Source organism: Carcharhinus amblyrhynchos, chromosome 2 (genome assembly GCF_965287045.1).
Source record: "Carcharhinus amblyrhynchos chromosome 2, sCarAmb.v2.hapA, whole genome shotgun sequence".
NCBI classification, from domain to species: Eukaryota; Metazoa; Chordata; class Chondrichthyes; order Carcharhiniformes; family Carcharhinidae; genus Carcharhinus; species Carcharhinus amblyrhynchos.
This window is the reverse complement of record NC_137325.1, coordinates 64916242-64939441: the sequence shown is the minus strand read 5'-3', so window position 1 is coordinate 64939441 and position 23200 is coordinate 64916242. Positions and strand designations below refer to the sequence as shown.

The window sequence follows — 23200 nt, the reverse complement described above, 5'->3', positions numbered from 1 at the left end:
TCGTATCGGGCAATTGAACTGAGAACCTCTCCGGCTACGTCGAGGGCATCCTGAAACCCATTGTACAAAGAACCCCCAGCTTTTGTCGCGACACTACAGACTTCCTACTGAAACTCAGCACACATGGAGCAGTTGAACCAGGGACACTCCTCGTCACAATGGATGTCTCGGCGCTCTACACCAACATCCCCCATAACGATGGCACTGCTGCGACTGCCTCAGTACTCAATGCTGACAACTGCCAGTTTCCAGATGCAATTTTACAACTCATCTGCTTTATCCTGGACCACAATGTCTTCACCTTCAACCACCAGTTTTTCATCCAGTCACACGGAACAGCCATGGGGGCCAAATTTGCACCTCAATATGCCAACATCTTCATGCACAGGTTCAAACAAGACTTCTTCACTGCACAGAATCTTCAACCGATGCTATACACTAGATACATCGATGACATTTTCTTCCTCTGGCCTCATGGTGAACACTGTAACAACTATATGATGATATCAACAAATTCCACCCCACCAGACTCACCATGGACTATTCCCCAGAATCAGTCGCATTCTTGGACACATGCATCTCCATTAAGGACGGTCACCTCAGCACCTCACTGTACCGCAAGCCCACAGACAATCTCACAATGCTCCACTTCTCCAGTTTCCACCCTAAACATGTTAAAGCAGCCATTCCCTATGGACAAGCCCTCCGTATACACAGGATTTGCTCAGATGAGGAGGATCGTGACAGACACCTCCAGACGCTGAAAGATGCCCTCATAAGAACAGGATATGGTGCTCGACTCGTAGATCGGCAGTTCCGATGCGCCACAGCGAAAAACCGCACCGATCTCCTCAGAAGGCAAACACGGGACACAGTGGACAGAGTACCCTTCATCGTCCAGTACTTCCCCGGAGTGGAGAAGCTACGACATCTTCTCCGGAGTCTCCAACATATCATTGATGAAGACGAACATCTCGCCAGGGCCATCCCCACACCCCCACTTCTTGCCTTCAGACAACCACACAACCGCAAACAGACCATTGTTCGCAGCAAACTACCCAGTCTTCAGGAGAACAGTGACCACAACACCACACAACCTTGCCACAGCAACCTCTGCAAGACATGCGGATCGACACGGATACCATCATCACACGTGAGAATACCAAATACTCTTGCAACTCGGCCAACATTGTCTACCTGATACGTTGCAAGAAAGGATGTCCCGAAGCATGGTACACTGGGGAGACCATGCAGACGCTACGACAACGGATGAATGAACATCGCTCGACAATCACCAAGCAAGGCTGTTCCCTTCCTGTTGGCGAACACTTCAGTGGTCACGGGCATTCAGCCTCTGACCTTCGGGTAAGCGTTCTCCAAGGCGGCCTTCACGACACACGACAGCGCGGAGTCGCTGAGCAGAGACTGATAGCCAAGTTCCACACACATGAGGACGGTCTCAACAGAGATCTTGGGTTCATGTCGCACTATCTGTAACCCCCGTGACTTGCCTGGGTTTGCAAAACCTCACTCACTGTGCTGTCTAGAGACAATACACATCTCTTTTAACCTGTGATCAGTGCTCCTTCCACACACATTGTCGGCCACTTTAGGACTTGAACAGCAGGTTAGGTGTAAAGATTCGCATTCTAATCAGTAATCTCTAAACCGTCTGTGCTTTATATGCTGTCCGAGGCCAGAACTCTCCATTCACCTGATGAAGAGGGAGTCCCCTCGAAAGCTTGTGAGTTTACTATCAAATAAATTGGTTGGACTAAAACCTGGTGTTGTCAGACTTATTACTAGATAGGGTAGAGGCAGAGAGATTATTTCCACTTAGAAAGGAAATGAGAACTAGAGGTCACAGCCTCAAAATAAGGGGAAGTAAATTTAGAACACAGTTGAGGAGAAACTACTTCTCTCAGAGGGTAGTGAATCTTTGGAATTCTCTGTCCATTGAAGCAGTGGAGGCTACCTCATTAAATGTGTTTAAGTCACAGGTAGATAGATTTCTGATCAATAGGGGAATTAAGGGTTATGGGGAGCAGGCAGGTAAGTGGAACTGAACCACCTCAGATCAGCCATGACCTTTTTGAATGGTGGGGCAGGCTCAAGGGGCTAGATGGCCTACTCCTGCTCTTATTTCTTTCATTCGTATTATGTTCTTATGCTCTTATTGTATTGCTTATCATTTATATGGCACGAATGTTACTTTTGACTTCTCAGCCCAGGTCTTGTTGCACACAAACACTGACTGCTTCATATTTGAATCACCGCAAATGGTACGGCACACTGCAGTTATCAGCAACAATCTCCACTTCCGATCATGTGATAGAGGGAAGTCGTTGACTAAGCAGCTGAACCTAGGACACTAGCTTAAGGAACTTCTGCAGTGGTGTGTCAAACAGATCTTGACAATTGTCCTAAATATCAGTTATACCACCTCCCTTACCTTCATGTCTGTCCTTCCAAATTGTCTGATACCCATGGATATTAATTCTCAGTCATGACCACCCTGCAACCATATCTGTGTAATGGCCACTAAATCATACTCATTCGAGCATCAACTCATTTACCTGGTTTTGAGCATTATGAGCATTTAGGTAAAATGCCCTTTTAGTTTTTATACCTCCTTTTTGAATCCCAACACCTCCATTGATACATTTCCTAAGCTCTCCTTCCTTTTAACTTTTTTCATAATTTTCCATGTAGTTGAACCCTCCTCCCTACATGCTAACCTGCTGCTTAGCTTCCCATTAACCATAATACTTCCCATGGTTTTACCTTCCCTTCCACTTGCTAGTTTAAAGTCCTTGTGACCAAACCCAAACAGATTGAAATTAAATCCAAATAAACAGCTCATCAGTCTGGTTGAACCTAAGATAGCAGCAGGGGAATAGGAAAGAGTTGGTGAAAAGATACAAATTTTCCAGCCATGGCTTTGGTCTTCCCAATGTTCAAAGAAATGACAGCTTAAAGGCTGAATCGTAGACAAACAGTTTGACAGAGTCATAGTTGACGAGGTGGTGGATGACAGAACTGGGTGTTATCAGCATGTGTGGAAGCCAATATCACTGCATCAAGTAGCATGCAAACAAGGAAGGAAATCTAACCAAAAACATTATAAATAACAAGGCAACAAAATAGTCATGGGTTGAGGCAAGATATCTGTCAGGTGAGAAGAAAGGTGGCCCAACAAAAAGTTAGAATAGGAGGACCCAAAAAGCACTAGGAAATAAAAAGCATTTAGCTCTAATATGGAGTGATGCACAGAGAAATCAAGTTAGAGGCATTACAGATATTAGAACCAAAATGGAATTATTCAGCATAGATAGCTGTGGCTCAGCATGTTTGTACAAGTCACAATGGCCCATACCTCTATCAGAGTGACAATCTCCAGCAAAGCCCCTAACTGGGAAAAAAAGTGGTGGTGTGCGGATGTCCAGGGAAAGGCTCCATCTGGGTGGTTAGTTATGAGGTAGAAGTGATTTTTTTCCTTTTACTTTTTTTTCAGAGCAATTACCACATACCCTGGACATTCTCTCTTCCACCTTCTTCTGCCAGGGGAAGACAAAAGTTTGAGGTTATGTACCAGCCAACTCAAGTACAGCTTCTTCCCTGCTGTCAGACTTTTGAATGTACCTACTGCTCACTAAGCTGATCTTTCTCTACACCCTAGCTATGACTAACACCGCATTCTGCGCTCATTTCCTTCTCTGAACAGTATGCTTTGTCTGTAGAGCTTGCAAGAAATAATACTTCTCATGTATACTAATACATGTGACAACAATAAATCAAAGGGTAAAACTGATAACCTCATCCAATAAGTGATTTAAATTGTTTGTCAGATGGTTCCCTCTACAGTAGAACTGGCCAGGGCAAGTTCACACTTCTGAACAATTGCTGGATAAATCTTTACAAAGGAACTTTCTAGCAGGATTTCCCACGGCATCATGGAGGTACTCCTAAATGCAATGCTGGAGAATGAAGTTGTAGGTCGATGCAAATAGAGGGGTGGGGGTGGTGGTGGTAAGACATGACATGAAAGAGACCAAAGGGCAAATTTATTTTGTAGTTTTAATGTTAAAGTTAAAAAACTAAAAAAGGTGCTATAGGAACACAGGAGCAACAATGAATGTCAATGCAGAAGAGCACAGACTAAGAATAGCGACAAGCAGCTTGATCGAAGACGTGGGTTTTAAGCAAAATCTTAATGGGGATGGTAAATGGAAGGAAATCCAGAGACTTTGATACAAAGTGAGCCACTTTAGATTGTATTTTTATTCCTACCTCACTATATGGCTCAGAGATGACTGTGTATAATTCCGAAATCAGGGAATTCTTGCCTTTTAAACTTGATGCATAGTTGGATATTGAAGTCTCGGGCAGTGCCTGAATTCAAAGTAAAAAACAAGTTAAAACTATAATATAATGGATATAAACTTAAAACCAATGTCCATTTCACTTTAATAAAAGCCTTTTTGACTATTTTTCTAACAAGAGCTTTACACACAGGACCTTAGAGAGGCATTTACCCTCCACCTATACAGTCACATCCCATTGTGCCACATCTGATTTGTGGTGAAACCAGAACTATTCTACTCAAAACAGACCAGTAACTTGCTCTTGTTTCTCCACATGAAACTTGGTGATATCTCTACTTGCAATTCTATTTTTCCCCCACTATCGAGATGCAAGTCATCATATATGTTGCTCTATACTGATAAAAATTAGCACAAATCAAAAACATTTAAATTGATTCAGAAAAGGCAACATTCCACAAAACATTTAACAGACCTAAAATTGGATTGCAACTTGCTGATCTATTTTAAATTTTGAATATGAATAATTTAATATGTAATTTTTATCTCAAATGACAGCTTAGTTCATTGGTAGACAGAAGATCACAACAGTCTAGAACACTTATTTTAAGCTGCCAATTCAATGCAGCACTGAAGATATGCAGCACTGTCAGAGGTCTTTCAGAATCTAAATAGAGGACTTACCATCCTTCTCTGGCAGGACATGAAAATCCCATGCCAGTATTCAAAGTAGGGCAATTCTCCCGATATCCTGACTAACATTTAGCCAAATATTAAAACTGAAGAGTAATTGCTCATCTAATGTACTATTGTCAGATTTTACTATGCAAAGTGGTTGGAGATCAATCATTCATCTGATCTAATGAAAAGACAATGAACAAAGAACCTAGTGGAGCTCCAACCATGACCAGGGCAATTTCGGAACCACTCTGGTAATGGCAACATCCTGCAAGTCTTCACACCACGTCAAGGATTATGGCAAATTCTTCAGAATGACCCATTAAAAACAGATGAGTCAATTACCCCAGGGGTGAATTCTGGAGAATCTAGAAATAACAGTACTTTTATGAAACATTACAAAATTAAACATTGCACATCCCGCTGGTAAATAATGTGCATTTTGACTGATAGGTGTATGATCGGAAAAAACTTTAATGACAAACAATGGTGCTTCACACCTTTTTATTTCATAATTCAGGTTCAGACCTTCCAGTCGGCCACGTAGCAAGATCAGTACCATTGACCAAGTTTAAAACTGCCTCAGCTTTATGCTGGAGCCTTCAGACTTCTCTGTTCTGGCTCACTAACAAAAGTCATGAAGTCCCCACCACTTAGAGGGGGCTCTTATGCTAACATTGCTTTCCCTCTTTACACACTGGGCAGTTTATATGAATCTATGTTGTTTGTTTATAGACCTATGCGTTGCTACAGATAAATGAAAGCAAAGTTTATTTATTAGTCACAAGTAAGACTTACATTAACACTGCAATGATGTTGTGAAGTTCCCCCAGTCGCCACACTACAGCACCTGTTTGGGTCAATGCACCTAACCAGCACATCTTTCAGATTGTGGGATGAAACAGCAGCACCTGGAGGAAACCCACACAGACATGGGGAGAACATGCAAACTCCATAGTGTGACCCAAGTCAGCAATCAAACTCGGGTCCCCGGCTCTGAGAGGTCCGTTTCTGTTGCCATTGGTTGCATACAAAATATGGCATTACTTCCTGCAGTTTGAATACTTGACTATTTATTATGCTTACTCAGCAATAGGAACTTTTAAAGCTATTTGTTGGGGTTACATCTCTCCGGTACAGGTCTTCCTTTGTTCTGACTCCCAATTCTTGCTAAATCGGTTTCTCCTCAAATTCCTTCCAATTTCATCTCTTCCACTCCAAATTATTCAAGAGATTTCAATACGAAAAGGGACAAAAGACTGATGACAGCAGGATAATCCATTTTTAGTAATTTAATGGGAAGAGAAAACCGAGTTGTTAACTACTACAAAACCACGCATAAAATGGAAGTCGTCTGACAAGCTTCAATGTTGATGTAATACAGCAACAATTAAATAAAACTGCAGCAATTTCAGAGTGCTTTTTCACTCAGACAGTACACCAGTGAGTACACTATGCCTATATCAAGGGGCTGTGGGTATGGAAGAAAAACTGTAATGCTCATTATATGAAAAGAGCCCCCTCAACCTGCAAACTCTGCTATGCTCTCTACTTCAAAGAGAAAAATGATTCATCACCAGTTTCACTGAAGTGTTTGTGAAGAGTCTAATCAGAATAGCGATTCTGCATTGTAATCACAATTCTGTAGATTTCATTAAATCCAACATGCAAAGACTATTTTGAGAACTGTTCAACAAGTCACTTCCTCTTGCTACAAAATTCCACATGGCAAGTCAAATCGGTGCCTCTATTACTGCTTTAAAAATGTTATTCCATCTGCAACACTACTTCTGATTGGTGTATCTACAACCCTAGATTGCTTTACTTCTCCACCTCTTTTAGACGCTCAAACCCAAGGGATAAATGACTTCCTTACTCTGACTAAATTAAGGCCTCATTCACATATTTGGAAATTCATTTGCTGTTTTATATGCTGCAATTTTATTAATGTATTCTTATATTGTACTGGCATTCTCAACTACCCTCAATAACACCTCTCAGGAACTCAGTCTGAAAGCCCCGGAGTCTGCAGTCAGGTCAATAATGGCCAAACCACAGTAAAAATATTTCCATCCCCACATTGCTCATGCCTCACAAATAAAAACATGAAGTGGCCAGAGCACACTGACAAGAGACCCACTCTCCTCCTCCTCCTCCTCCTCCTCCTCTCCTCCCCCCCACCAAACTTCAAGAATCTGTGCAAATCCAGGTCAATCTGCTCATGCAGCACTTGCTGTGTAATATGTTCTTCATCACACCTTCTTCCCACACCTCCCCCGCCAACCAACTTTGGTGCATCTCTTGCCCAAAATCTAAAATGTGTCCATTAGTCCTTGCACCATCAGCTGCTGGGAAAAACTTTCTATGTAAACCTGTTTTAAGTTTGTACACCTGTCATATCTCCACTCAGTCTCCTTTGTTCCAAGACAGACTACAGCTTTGCCAGCCCGACCTGATAGCTAAATTCTCTCCACTCTGGGTCCAAACATCCTTCCTAAAGTGTGATCAGAAGTAGATGCAATACTCAACTTGTGGCTTCACCAGCACTTTGTAAAAGATTAAGCCCAAGTTCCCTGCTTTTGTACACATTTCCATTTACAAAGCCAAACTCTCATGCTTTGCTAACCAATTTATCAACGTATCCTGCCACCTTCAAAAGATAAATGCACATGTATTAAGGTTATATTGCCACACCTCGCATCTGCTCACATTCAATGCCATCTGACACACATCTGTCAATTCTGCTAACTTATTTATGACCGTATCTTCATTACACCTGTTAATTTTGAAATGGTACTCAGCCCTTCTGTTATCTCTAGTCCCACTTCCCTTAGCCACCTGGATGCTAGGTATGTGAACCAAGCAACTTATCCTAAGCATACTCAGTATCTTCACCGTTACGTCTACCATCACCACTTGTCTTGATTTATCAGATTCCTTTTCGTTAGTAAGCATTGATACAAAGTATTCATTAAAGTATTCAAGCCTTACCCTGCACTTCAACAGCATACATCCTTTGTCTTCAGTAGGTCCACCCCACCTCTTACTACCCACTTATAATTTACATGTCAGATGATTATTTTGGGTTCCCTTTAATGTTTATTGCCTTTCTATTCTCATTCTCTTCACCAATTTTCCACTTCACTTTTCCCCCTTGAACTTAATGTGTTGTGGAGATGCCAGCAATGGACTGGGTAAGTACAGTAAGAAGTCTCACTTCTTACTTCTTGTATTTGGCCAGGTTAGTGCTTGAAGAATTCAACTGATATGCATACTATACTCTTGATCTCCCTGACTTTTGTTCCTGACCATTCCCTCTTGGAATGTACCTCATCTGTATCTGAAACATCGCCTCCTTAATCCCGTCAAACTTTCACAATGGCTCAATTCTCTCATCACACTGAAGTTAGCCTTTATTAAATTTAGGAATTCTATTTTAGATTGTTCTTTACTTTTATCTAATCTTTTGACACAATGATAATTTAGCCAAAATGTTCTCCTATAAATATTTAGTCCATACACCCCATCTTTTTCCGTAGCACCAGATGTGGCATTTTCTTCTTCCAAGTTCTCATTTAAAGAAAGCATTTCAGATATCCTTGTGCCTTTTATTTACTTCAACATTATCCCAATTGATATTTGGAAATTAATATCTCAACATCTTTTGTTCTTGCACATCTGATTTCCCTGCAAATTTATTCCTTTATGTGGACGCCTAATGCATAACCCAGTAGCATGAGGATGCCCTTATGGCATCTTGACTCCTAACCAAATGGACTCTACTTTCCCTTGAAGGAGATCCTTCTTTCAACACCACAATGTCTTCCCTAAACCAGCTCTGCCACCTCCTCCCCCCATCCCTGCCTTCCTTTCTCCTTCCCTATTTTTTTTGAAGACTGAATATTAAGTGATCTCACCATTTTGAAGCCACGTTTCCATTATTGCCACATGGCTATCTGCACATGCAGCTCACCAACAAAGTTCAGCACATTTTGCGAATTAAATGAAAGAATTCTAAACCAGTCTTTGGATTCCCCATAGTTCATATTAGTCTGCTCTTAAGATGTTTACTTCTCTAGAACTAACCAATACTCATTATGCACTTGATTTGTCTCTTCTACTTCAACATGCTGGTGCCTAGCCCCTGCCAATTTAGTTTAAACTCTCCCCAGCCACCTTTGTGAACCTCCTTGGATGGACATTGCACCTCAATAGCACTTGAAGCAACATTCCTCAGTACTATCATAATGCTTCACGAATCTGAAGACCTCCCTCAAACCATACCGTGATCTGACTCATTTTCCTATTTTCACTCTCGCTAGTAGTTTGCTCTGGGAACAATCCAGAGATTGTTAACTTCAATGTCAACGTCCTTTTTCCTAACACCCATCAACCTCTCTATGTGTGTTCATAGTACCTCAGTACTGTATCTGTGCTCTCTTCCGTTGGTTCCAACATCTCAACAGCTGGCTCACTCCCCTCACTTGCAGAATGTTCTGCATCGTCTCCTTAATGTTCTTTACCTGGCAGCAGGAAGGCAACATTCCATGTAAGACTCAGTTACATCTATTTGTTCCCCTAACAATGGAATCTCAAATGTATTCCTACCACCCTGCGCTCCCCCCCCCCCCCCCCACCACTTGTTAAATGTCATCACAATCTGGAGACCACTCCTTTAATAGAAGGATAGAAAACCGAAGCAGTAGGCCATTCAGCCTTCAAATCTGCTCCCCCATTACAATCATAACTAATAATCAAAATCAATATCCTGATCCCCCACCCCCCCCAAACATCCCTAAATCCCTCTAGCCTCAAGACCTATACCTAAATCTCTTCTTGAAATCACTCAAAGCTTTGGCCTGAACTACTTTGTGTCAGTGAATTCCACAGATCCACCACTCTCCAGAAGAAATTTCTTCTCACCTCAGTCCCAAAAGTTTTACCCCTTATCCTCAAGCTATGACCAGCTAGTTCGTGTTCTCATTTCCAGCATTCACCAATACTGAGCCACACACCCCACAAAGGCTATTGCAGTTTCTGCCAGTTCCTCCTCTTCCAAAAGGCAGCCCATCCAACATCCTGAACACTCTACTAGTAGTACTCCTTAGAACTGTACTCAGTTTGTTTGTATGCTTTTAAGTAGCAATTTAGTAAGATAATGTTGCAATAAATGACTTACACTGTCTGCTCAATTTGAACATAGGGAGTTAGCGAGAACTATACCTTAAATTCAGAGAGCCATTCCTCCACTACTCCTTTGTCTGTGGCCAACATCTTTGTATTGCACTTGGTTCAACTTTAAGAAAAGCACAAAATTAGAATGATTTCTAAAATAATGACATGAATTTAACTGGTAATATACAGATAAAGTAATTCAGTGATAACCAGGATACTTCCAAAGAAATAAGATAATTTAACAAATGGGCTCTACATAGAAGACAAATATGATATGACTGCAAAGTAATTTAGTTAATGGCCATGTATCTTCTGAGGTTCACTTTTCAATTCTTCTGTGCCCAAAGGCAGTTTCCATTATTCTTCAAGTGAACCAAAACTGCTTTCTCACACATTATAATGCCTCTGATTAACATTAATCAACTAAATCACAGAACATTGTGGACATAACGAGATACTCTTTACTTTTCTAGATTCTATTCAAAAGATTAAAGAATATCCTGCTGTTGGGACAGTGTGCCCAGGCTAAATCTAAAATTCACTGAAGATTAAATAATACTTACAAGATAAATATGCATTTCTCCAAACTAAGAGTATCCTTTTAAAAGGCAGTCTTCATTAATCATGCATAAATCAGCTTTATTCGTGGTAACTACTGCACAGAATTCAGACACCACCTTGCTTAACCACAGTCCAATTGTACTTTCCTTTATTTTTTCATGGGACGTGGGAATCACTGATAACATTTCCATCCCTAATTGTCCTTGAAACCCACTGGCATGCCAACACCATTTTCGGAGGACAGTCAAGAGTCAACCACATTGCTGAGGAACTGAAAGCCTGTAAATTACAAACTACTGAGCAGCTCTTAGCTCTACGCCCAGGTAGATGGAACTTGTATCATAATTTTATGTTGAAGCATTTTAAACCTTAAACAAAAAAATGAAAGTTGAGAGGTTTCTTTTTAAGGGAAAAAAGTCTTTATTGCTTATGTTACATCCAGCATAAATGCACTGAAATGTATAAATGTCTCAAGTACATGAAAGGGAAAAACTATACACTATTGTATGGGTTGAAGTTCAGTGGACCCATGTCCTTTCCTGATTTCATTCTTTGTAATTTACGCATTCTGGATTGTTATGATCCCTAACTACTTAATATCAGTAAACTAGCTTAAAATTGCACAAGGACTTTAGCAACATCATATATCACCTTCAGGTTCAGGCTGCAGTTCTAAAACCAAACTTTATATTGCATATTAGATAACTGCTACCTTGTACTCACTCCGGAGCATGTATTCTACATTCAGTTAAATACCTTACCTTGGAATGTGCCACTATCCTCAGCAAAACATTTGTTGATTACACCACAAAGTAATTTGAAAAAGATTTCATCTTCCAAAGCAGGTACATTCTGTTCAATCTATTTGGTTTTGATATCTTCAGTCACTATGAAGATGGAACAAACATTTTAATTAGGACACGTACCCAAAAGGCATCAAAATACAATTTAAAATCTCCAATACTGGAAAATTGAATCTTCAGGAGAGAAGACAATTGTATACTTCTAACTCCAAACAAGTCAAAGTACTAAGTTATTAAATGGCATAAAAACAGAAAAGGCTGGAAATAATCAGGTCAGGCATCACTTAAAAGGAAAATGATGATCTTGTGTCAAAACCAGGAAAAGTAGTAGCTGCATAAAACCAGGTACAGAAGCAGGAAACCAAAAAAATGTGTGCTGGGGAAAGGCAGAACATTTTAAAAGTGATTCACTAGATGCAGGCATACAATGAACATTAAGGCAGGGAAAGGAGAGAGATAAAAATCAATGGACATTTTTTCTACCTCTACAATTTTTATAAGAGTGACGGCAAAAATAAATGGCACTCTGCAAAAAGATCAGTGTGTCAGGGAGCATTACTAAATTACGAGTGTAACTACCTCAAAATTCTAACCTTTTGTAAACCAAAACACTCCAGAATCAGTTCGAGACATGACTTTGGCTTACATTTTCCTCTCCGTAGCAAGCTTATACACTGGAGACAAGAGCTTTGTACTTGAATGCTTATACATATGCACAGATTTTCCAAAACATTTAAAACAATCCAGCTGTCAGAGTAGCTGCAGACAACCTACTGTGCATCTGTTAAGATAGTGCAAGTCAGTCAAAATGTGGTATACCATGACAGATCACCAGCAGGAAGCTACAAACCATAAGTTTATTAAATACATAAAGTGCCGCAGATAATTTTAAAACTCAGTCTGACATTACACTGGAATAAGATTCAGTTGCAGACCCCAGTGGTATGACGGCCCTCCCCATCAGATTGGGATGGAATTCCAGGTTGCAAAATTATGATCACATCTGTGTAGTTGCAAAGCAAAATGTGATGTAAAAGTTTAATACTTCTGAAGGTGGCAAGTTATCAGATATTGTTATAAACTCAGAGACTCAAGAGTTCTTTCAAATGATTTGTATTAATTCCATATTGTTTCAAAGTAAATAACACTAATGACAATATCAGTTTTCATCTAAAACACAACCCAAAATAAACACCAACAGTACTGCATATAGTTTTAGTCTCCTTACTCAATGGAGGATATTTTTGTACTGGAGACAGTTGAACTGAGTCATGGGATGAAGGGGTTATCTTATGAGGAAAAGTTGGACAAAGTTGGCTCTCTTTAGAATTAAGATCAAGATGTGATTTTACTGAAATGCAAGATTGAAAAGGCTTGACAACAGATGAAGGGAAGTCCCCTCTCACTGGGGTAATCTACAACTGGGGGCATTTTAACAGAATAAGGAGTCTCCTATCAACGCCCCATTAGAGATTCCCGTTGTCCTCATTTCCCACTCCACCAGCTTCCATATTCAATGAATCATTTACTGTTATCTCCAAAAACATTCCCCACTCCCCATCCCTTCTCCCCCTCTGCGCAGGGTCTATTACCTCCATTCATTCAAAAATTATGAGCCCAAGCTTCGGAAGCCTGATACATGAATTCACCAACTTGCTCCCACACTGACATTTCTGACTTTTGCCTACTGCATTATTCCAGTGAAGGTCAATGCACGTTTGAGAAGCAGCATTGACTCTTTCAACAAGGCACTTTACAGCCTTCAAGACAGATGGAGTTCAGCAGGTTCAGACCATGATCTCTTAATTTTGTTTCTTTTGTAGGATTTAGTTTTTCTTATTTTTTGTGAAGTTAGCAGCATACCTTTGTTTCTTTTGCCATTCCCCTCAAAGATTGAAAACCATTCATTCATTTGAGTTCATTTATGTCTTTCACCTGATCACAGTATTTCCTGCTGTCCTTGTCCCACCTATCTTGCTCAAAACCTACCCTATTTCTAACTTTCCCAGCTCTGATGGTCACAGGCCTGAAACGTTAGCTCTCTTCACAGATGCTACCATGCTGCTGACTATTTGTTTTTATTTAGAAGGAACTTCTGCTCCCACAGCATTGTCAATCCTTGGAATTGTGTGAAATTCAAGTCATTGAATCTACAAAAAGGAGTGAAGGGCTTGGAGGACAGACATGAGTTAAAGCCATGGTCAGGTTAGCCATGATCTTACTGGATGGGGGAGCAGGCTCAAGAGGTTGAATGGCCTAATCCTTATAATTATTCACTTAAGAATACAATGTATATTTAAAGTGAATTTTTTGAATTCTTCTTCTGGATTTTATGATCAAATTAAATCTTATTATGAAAGTTCAGACAATAGATTTCATTTCACTGGACAGAACACACAGGTCCAAGTCAGAAAAGATATTTATAAATATAAAAAGGCAATGAAATTAATATCTCTACCTTTTAATCACTATCTCATATTTTCTTTCATTCATTCAAGGGATATGGGCTTCACTGGCTAAGCCAGGATTCATTGCCCATTCCTAGTTGCTTGTGTGGTGGCAAGTTGCCTTCTTGAACCATTGCAGTCCATGTGGCATTTGTTGGTATTGATACAATCACAGCTGTTAGAAGGGAGCTTTAGGATTTTGACCCAGCAACAGGAGTCAGGATGATGAATGGCTTGAAGGGGAATATCCAGGTGGGGTTGTTCCTATGTATCTGCTTCCCTCTTCCTTGGAGGTGGTGGTAGTCATGGGTTTGGAAGGTACTGCCCCAACAGCCTTTGAGTTCCTGCAGTGCATCTTATACACAATACACACTACTGCTACTATGCATCAGTGGTAGAGGGAGTGAATATTTGTGGAAGGCTTGCCAACCAAGCAGGCTGTCCCCTGGATAGATGGTGGCAAGCTTGGAATGTTATTGCAGCTGCATTCATCCAGGAAAATGGACAGTATTCCATCACACTCCTGACTTGCACCTTTTAGATTGTCGACAAGCTTTGGACAGCCAGACACCACAGGATCCCTAACCTCTGAACTGTTCATGTTGCTATATTTATATGGCTAGTCCAGTTTCATTTCTGGCTAATCGCAACCCTCAGGATATTGATAGTGGAGGATTCAGTGATAGTACTGTCATTGAATGTCAAGAAGTTATACAGCTCCTTTTTGGAGTTGTCAATACACAAATAATTATGTTCTCGGAGTCTGTTCCACATGTTCAATCCTATAGGCAAGTTCCCTATCAAATCTCAGCCTCGTTTGAGGTTCCTGAATTATGACTACATTCATATGATTACTGACGAAGTAAACAGTTTGCTTAGTTAAGCTACTGACATTTTGATTGCAGAAACTTCAGCTGAAAACTTCAATTGCTAATGAAGGATTCCTAAGCAAATGCCCTCAGAACATTCTGAAATTACCCTATTTAGTAATGACTAAGAATATTACCTCTAATGACTTGAAAATAAGTAGCTGCATGTTCTGTACTTCACATCTATTCAGTGAGTCAACAGAGAAAAACATTGCACTGAAAGATCACGAAAGAACATACAATTATTGCCCTTGTCCTTCAAGAATTTCAGATCATGATGAATCACTGAATGATTTGCAAACCCAGATTTGTCAAAATGGTTACAAATCTTAAGCCGTTTAACTAATCACAAGTATCTTTCTCACTCGGTCAGATTCAACAAAATTTTCTTTCAACCATTTCTTGCAAGGAATTGCAGGCAAGTAGCATCAATTCCTACAAATATGGGCAAAATATGTCCAAGGGTCTGACTGACCTTTGACTAACCTCATGTTCAGTGCCCAAAATTAAAGATAAATAGTTTAGTGTAATGAATAAAACATGCACTAAAACACCAAATCATAGAATCCTTGCAGTGCAAAAGGAGGCCATTCAGCCCATCAAGTCCACACTGACTACAATCCCATCTAGGCCTCACCCCCCCCCCCCCCACCCCAGCCAACCAGATGCATTTACCTTGCTGTTCCCCCTGATTCTATGGGACAATTTACCATGGCCAATCAACCTAACCCCCACATCTCCACCGTGGGAGGAAACTGGAGTACCTGGAGAAAACCCACAGACACTGGGAGAACGTGCAAACTCCTCAGTCACACAAAGCCAGAATTGAACTCAGGTCCCTGGCATAGTGAGGCAGTAGTGATAACCACTGCGCTACCAATTCACTTTCCTAAAAGTATCGCCCTTAGTCCAGAGCAGCTCATATTTCAAATCAACAAATAAACAAATCACAACTAAAATAGACAATGTCCCCCAATTTCTATACTTGTAAATTAGCTATTATTTTTAACAAAATATAAAGGAATATGCTACTTTTCACTGTCACTCTTGCTTCCCAAGCACCCAATCACACATGATCTCCTCCAATCTCCACTCCTGTCAAGTTTGTTCTCTCACTCTCCCCGACTGGCTTGCAACCTCTCCCACCCCTAACCTGTACTCAATGCTGGCCCCCACTGCACTGTCACTCCAATTTCCACCCCCCCACCCCCCTCGCTGAAAACTCTCACTGCCGTTTCCTGAACCCTCCCTGCGAGTGTGGAAGAGCAGTGAGAGGCAGGAGGGGTAGCTTAGACTTGCAGGAGCCAAGTTGTAAATCAAAGGATCAGCGGTGAGGATTGATCAGCAAGTGGGAGAGGCCATGCCAGAATAGCTGAATGGGCAAACCCTACTTCAGACTGGCGCAAAACAACATGCACTTTGTTAAACAAGAATACAGCCTCATTTGATGAGGAACATTAAAGCAAAACAACTTAAAAAAGGGACTAGCTGCAATAAGATAGCTCTCAAAACACGTGGGGCAATAGGGCCATTCTGAAAAGAATTATTGACAGTAATACTAGCCATAGCATGATTGGACAGGTGTTGCTGCTTTAAATTCTGAATCTGATAGCCATTATTCAAAAGTTAGGATTTAACAAACTAAAACAAAAGTAAAGCATCTATTTCAGAATTCTGACAAAGCGTGTTCTACAAAAGTTACTACAAATCAAGTCAGTGAGCAGAACTCTGATCAATATGCATTCTAAACACTTTGAGCACTTGCACTTATTTTATGGAAAAATTAAAATTAACAAGATGGTTTCAGGATGAGCAGCACCATATTCAATTAAAAAAGGCTTTTAAGGTCAAATTTAAACTTGTAACCAAGCAGAATCTTTTGCTAGTATAAAGGTATTTGATAAACAAATTACATTTATCATTTGATCTTTTTGGGATTTATAATATCTGAGACATTGAACAAAGCCACAGGATGTTTCTAAAATTAATTATATCCAGTGTTTGCGTTTCCTTGCAATGGTAACACGAGTTGAAACTCGAGGCTTAGAATGCATCTGGAAAGCAATAGCACAGGCACATTTGAGTGTTTCAGTTGTTATTTCTATTTTGGTGACAAGAGGACAACTGTTTTTTTTGTCATCCTCCTGCAAGCACAATTGCATACATATTAAAAGTACCTATTAAAAAAGCATCCAGTATCTTCAATCTCACTTTGTTGTGCAGTGCGCTACACAATTCACCAAAACCTTCAAAGCTTTTTTGCTACAATTTTGACCATTCATTTCCTTGTTCACTTCACATGCCCCAATTTCAGAGGAGTATCAATTTGTAAATAATTTACATGCTTTATTATCCTTACTGGGATTACCAAAATTTCAATGTAAATGTAAATTCAGGTTCCAAAGGTTATATTATAGTGACCATGAATCATATCCACTTCTGTCCTCTTGTGGTGATTGCACGTCTCATTTTACTATCCACATAATGTCTTGAAAATCCCCCATTTTTATATCTTCTTGTCGTAGTGAAATCAGTATTTGCATTTTTCATGTATCATTTCCTAAACAAATTTCAACTGGTATTTGTAAAGGTCAAAGAGACACTAATGCTATAGTCAGTCAGTTTGAGTCGCCTCTTTCAGCCATCTAGCTACATGACCGGCAAATGGGCTTGAGCACCATAAAAAAAACTTTTCACATTTGCTGCCCACTTGATCTCAAGAAACACGTTGGACGAGCCAGAAAAATGGCCTCATCCGCAGTTATGTTTTCAACGATATGACCAAATTCCCCTTGAAATCAGATCACTGCAGAAACTTGAGGCAAAGTGCAAGAATGTGCCTCAGCTGGGTAACAGCTTGTTATTTCTTAACCATTTCAGAAGGCCAGTTCTGATCTCAGGTTTCAGGAGAGGCATTAGACCAATACAACTATTTTCTATTGTATCTAGTATGTGGAATTAATTTTTCTAGAGAGCAGTGGAGACAGGGTCAAATATTTATTTTAAAGCAGAGTTAGATGAATTGTTGATTGACACAGAAGTCAAAGATTATAGAAGATAGGAGAGTTGAAGCTACAATCAGATCAGCCATCATGAATTCAAAGCAGGCTCAAGGGGCCAAACTGCCAAGTCAGATAGTCATATGGGTATGTATGGGTTATGTATCATACTGCAATGCATTCAAAGTATGGGGTATGAAAGGTGCATGCAGCTTTGGACTCCTTACAAAAGATATTTGCCATATAGAGGGACTGCAGCAAAGATTCACCAAATTGATCCCAGGGATGGCAAGATTATTGTATGAGTAATTGTGCCAACTAGACCTGCATTCATTAGAGTTTGGAAAAATGAGTGGCTCTCAATGAAATGCATAAAATTTTTTGGATGTATGGATGATGTTAACCCTGGCTGTGAGGCAACAAGAAAAGGTCACAGTCTCGGGAAATGGGGTAGGTCATTTAGAACTGATGAGTTTTTTTTTCATTCAGTGGTAAACCTGTGGAACACTATCACACAAAGCTGTGGATGTCAAGTCACTGAATGTACTTAAGGAAAGAAAGGGGTATAGGGAAAAAGTGGGAGTATGGCATGGAAATAGGGGATGATACTGAATAGCACAGCACGCTCAACAGGGCAAATGGCCTGCTCCTGCTCCCATTTCCTAGGTTCCTTTTTGATAATATTACTATCCCTAGTGTAATAGTTTTGTACTGAAATTCTGTCAACTAAATCGGAATTGCTCATTACTAAATTTAAAATTGTCCACTTGTGGTTCTAAGTTATGTTGCAAAAGAAAGCTTTTACATACACAAGAATTTCACTATCTTTCGAACACAAGCAGATCTTCTTGTCCCAATCCATATATAAATTTACAATCTCCCATTAAAACTACCCTGCTTTGGCTACCAGCTTGTTAAATTTCTGCATTTATACTTCATAACAAGGGGGCCTTGACATATCTCCTGATAGGAGTCTTAAGTGCCCTTCATATTCTTGATTCCACTCAAAGATTTCACTGATGGCTTACTTTTGCTTGATATCACTAATAATTAAGGAAGGATATAGAAGTAATTTTATCCTTTAAGGTTATTCCTCCTCCCTCAAAACCGTTTCCCTATTTCTGTTACATACTTTATAAATTGGTATATTCCCAGCCCTAGACATCTTGTAGCTATGCTTCGATGACTATCATGTCCCACCCTCCAGGTTGAAATTCGTAGCTGCAGTTCTTCCGATTTGTTCCTTCTACTTCATCTATTTGTAGAAAGAATGCTCATTTAGGATATAGTCTAATCACTTACATTACTCATTTCACTCTCCTGGCTTAACGACATTACATCTTTTAGTTTTCCCTAGCCTGCAATGCCTAAAGCACAAGCTTTGACTGTAATTTGACACATTTCCCTATCACTTGTATTAAAAACGATTAATACTACCTTTCCCACCTCAGCCTCTCTATCTTAAGGTTAAAATCCTTGTGACCACCCTTCTTTCCTTTCTACTAGATCCCTAGTTCAGATATTTTTCTGACCGACTATTAGTGCCAATATCCAATAAAATGGAGCCCCTCTTTCCCACATCACTCCGATAGCCACATGTTCATCTCCTAAATCTGTTTATCCCAACACCGGGTTATACTTGGAGAACCTGCCCTTTAATTTAGCTCTTCGTTGTAGGTGCTCTCCAAACAGTACTTCTTGCATATGTCACTGGTTTTAACATAATGACTGGATTCTTCTCCCTCCCTCTTCAATATTCTTTTCCAAGCAGGATTCAGATACTTCTCATCCAGGCAAACAGTAGATAAGACATCTTGTTCTCTTGATCCTAACACAACTTGCTACCCTATTCAGTGATTTGGCATCCACAGGCTTGTGCGATAGAATGTTCCACAGGTTTACCACTGTCTGAATGAAAAAAACTCATTTAATTATAGAATACCCTACAAATACCATGTCAGATTTCCTCAACACCTTTCCCATTTGGTGTCAGTCCACATTCTGCCTGTTCTTCTGACGATTTTTTTTTGTCGAGGTTAGCATCTACTGAACAGATCAGTTGCCATGGTTCCTTGCTTTCTATCTTGCTTGTGTTTGCCTTACTCTGCACACTATTGGTCACACCAATCCCATTCTGCATCTCTCCACATGGCACAGCCCAGATATCTTGCCCGTCTGTTGTGTCAGAGTATCTCCAACTTAAAAACTGAACTGTGTTGAGACACAGACACTGCATTGTCCACGGGTTTCTGCATACTGCAGATTGGACATAACCTGCTTTGCTACATCTTGTCTAGTTTACTTACATCAACTTTTTCATTTGAATTACTTTTTCTCCCTTACAGGATTACTTGCACAAAGCCACATGTCAAAACTTTTTAAGTACTGCCTTAAGCTTGTATGTACTTTTATAAGTATTGTGACAAAATAAAAAAAACACACCTTAGGCCATAAGACATAAGAGCAGAATTAGGCCACCATCAAGTCTGCTCCATCATTCAATCATGGCTGATATTTTTCTCTTTCCCATTCTCCTGATCCCCTTATCAAGAACCTATGTTAAGACACTCAATGACCTGGCCTCCAAAGCCTTCTGCAGCAAAGAGTTCCATAGATTCACCACTCTCTGGCTGAAGAAATTCAGCATGTTTTAAAAGAAGTCCCTTTAGCCTGAGTTGTGCCTTCTGGTTCTAGTTTCTCCTACTAGTGGAAACAGCCTCTCCGTGTCCACTTTCTAGGCCTCACAGTATCCTGTAGGTTTCAATGAGATTCCCCCCTCATCCTTCCAAACTCCAATGACTACAGACCGAGTCCTCAGCTGTTCCTCATACGGCAAGCTCTTCATCCAGGAATCATTTGTGAACCTCCTCTGGACCCTTTCCAAAGCTGGTACATCCATCTTTAAATATGGGGCCCAAAACAGCTCACAAAAGGGGTCTGTCCAGAGCCTTACACAGCCTCAGATGTCCATCCCTGATCTTGTATTTAGCCCTCTCGACATGAATGCTAACATCGCATTTGCCTTCCTAATTGCTGACTGAATCTGCATGTTAACCTTCAGAATCTTGAACAAGGACTCCCAAGTGCTTTTGTACTTTAGATTTCCTAAGCATTTCCCCATTTAGAAAATAGTCTATTCCTCCATTCCTCCTTTCAAAGTGCAAAACCTCACTCTTCCATATTATATTCCATCTGCTACTTCTCTGCCCACTCTCCTAGGCAGCCCAAATCCTTCTGCAGCCTCCGTGCCCCTTTACATATTTGTACCATCTGCAAACTTACTAACAATGCCTTCAGTTCCTTCTTCCAAATTGTTAAAGTATATTGGGAAAGTTGTGGCCCCAGCACCAACACAAGGCACACCAAGTCACCAGCTGCCACCCTGAAAAAGACCCCTTCATCCCTACTCTGTTTTCTGCCAGTCAGCCAATCCTCTATCCATGCCAGATTCTTACCCTTAAGACCACAGGCTCTTTATTTAACTGTTTCCTATGCAGCACCTTGTCAAAGACCTTCTGGAAATCTAAATCAATGTCCTCTGGCTCTCCTTTATCCAACTTCCTTGCTACCTCCTCAAAGAACGCTGATTTCAGATTTGAGCTCCCCTTGACTAAGCCATTCTGATTCAGTCCTACTTTATCATGCCCTTCTGAATACATCCCTTTTAGAAGCCTGGGGTGTAATCCATCTGGTCCAGGTGATTTATCCACCTTCAAATCTTTGTTTCACTAGGAACTTCTCCTTTGAGATGGTCACTACACTCATCTGTGCCTCCTGATTCTCCTGGAACCCTGGCATGCCATTTGTGTCCTCCACCATGAAGACTGATGCAAATAACTATTCAGTCCCTCTGCCGTTTGTGTTTCCTATTACCTTCTTCCACAAATTTCCACTTTCACCGTATTCCAAATCTTTATACTCTGTTGGTAGAACAGACTGTTTATGACGCATTCGTCCAATTAGAACACAAAGTAACTGACGACCATATTGCCTCAGACTTTAACAGGATTCATTAAAAGTCAACAGGGGAAGGAGCACAAAATGAAGATTCCAATTATGCCTTCATGGTGATCCTTTGCTTTCAGCCTTCCTGTTTCTCAGCATTTCCTTGAAGTCTGACCCCTCCCATCAGGTTCCCTTTAGTCTTGGATCTCCAGCTAACATCATTCTAGATTCTATAACCCTGTCAACTTGGGTTTGTGGAACAGGAATTTCGACAAGCCCTTCATCACTGCATCTCTGATTACCAGTTTCTCCTCCACAACAGGCAACTTGCCTGCGTCTCTGTTGCAGGATAACTTTTAGCAGGCTGCCAACTTAACAGTATTATTATACTTGTCATAAAATTGCACACAATTAACCCTCATCCTCTAAGAGCACATAAAAAGGTAGAAACAGTAGTTGACAGTATGCCCCTGCTTTGCCATTGAAATATCATGGCAAATTCTCAAACTTAGCTCTATCTTTCCACCCAATATTTATATTTAGTTTTCTTTGAGCCCAAAATTAATCGATCCACCTCAACTTCAGATATACTCAACAATGGAGCATCCACAGGCCGTAAACAGTGCACCTAAGATTCAGAAACCTCCAAGTGAAGAGATTTCCTGCCTTAAGACTTAAATGGCCCATTGTCCTGATGACAACACCTGCTTCTCACTTTCTGGAAAGCAGCACAAGCCTATTCATTTTTGGTTTTTGTCAACTGTGCTATTATTTCACTTTTTCTTGGCATCTTCAAAGTTAGTTATGCAGATTGAAGTTCTAGACTCTTAGCGTCTAATCACGAATGCCCTCCGAGAAGCTGTCACATCCAAATATTATCACCTTTCATTCTTCTGAACTGGAGAGCAATATAATCCAACCTTTGGCAAACAACTCAAAAGATAAGCACATTGTTCTTTTAGTGCAGAAGCCAAAACCTTACACTACTTGGGTCTGGTTTCACCAAAGCCTTGTACAATTGGAGCTGAAGCTGGACTTCCTTACTTTGTACTCCACCCTCCCCCATTGCAAAGGCCATATCCAAGTTCCCCAATTGTTTTCTTTACCTGCACATTGGCATCTTTATATATAAACCAAACAGGGTTTCTCACCATTTAAAAATATTCAGTTTTTATATCCTTAAAGTGAGCAACGTCCACATTTTGCAAGGTGACAGATGTTGCACACTCACTTAGCTTTTGAGCATGAGGCTCCATAAATATCCCCCATCTTGAATGATGGCATGGGGGCGAAAGGGGCTAGCACATCAGAAGTTACATCAGTCAAGTAACAGACAAGGCTGAAGCATTTGCAACCACCTTCAGCCAGAAGTGCTGAGTTGATCTCAGCCTTCTCCAGAAG

General features: G+C 40.5%; 1 protein-coding gene across 6 annotated transcripts in view; it reads right to left on the bottom strand.

Moving 5' to 3' along the window:
* The window catches only part of hycc1 (hyccin PI4KA lipid kinase complex subunit 1), a 98170-nt gene that overhangs the window by 58106 nt on the left and 16864 nt on the right, over nt 1-23200 (bottom strand). For all 6 annotated transcript variants that reach the window (XM_080207094.1, XM_080207087.1, XM_080207099.1 and 3 more), the window contains exons 2-4: nt 11498-11623; nt 10224-10296; nt 4291-4392 (exon numbers count right to left, since the gene is read on the bottom strand). In XM_080207094.1, coding sequence (XP_080063220.1) covers nt 4291-4392; nt 10224-10274 — 153 coding nt within the window. In that variant the 5' untranslated portion in view covers nt 10275-10296; nt 11498-11623. The remainder of the gene's footprint in view (nt 1-4290; nt 4393-10223; nt 10297-11497; nt 11624-23200) is intronic.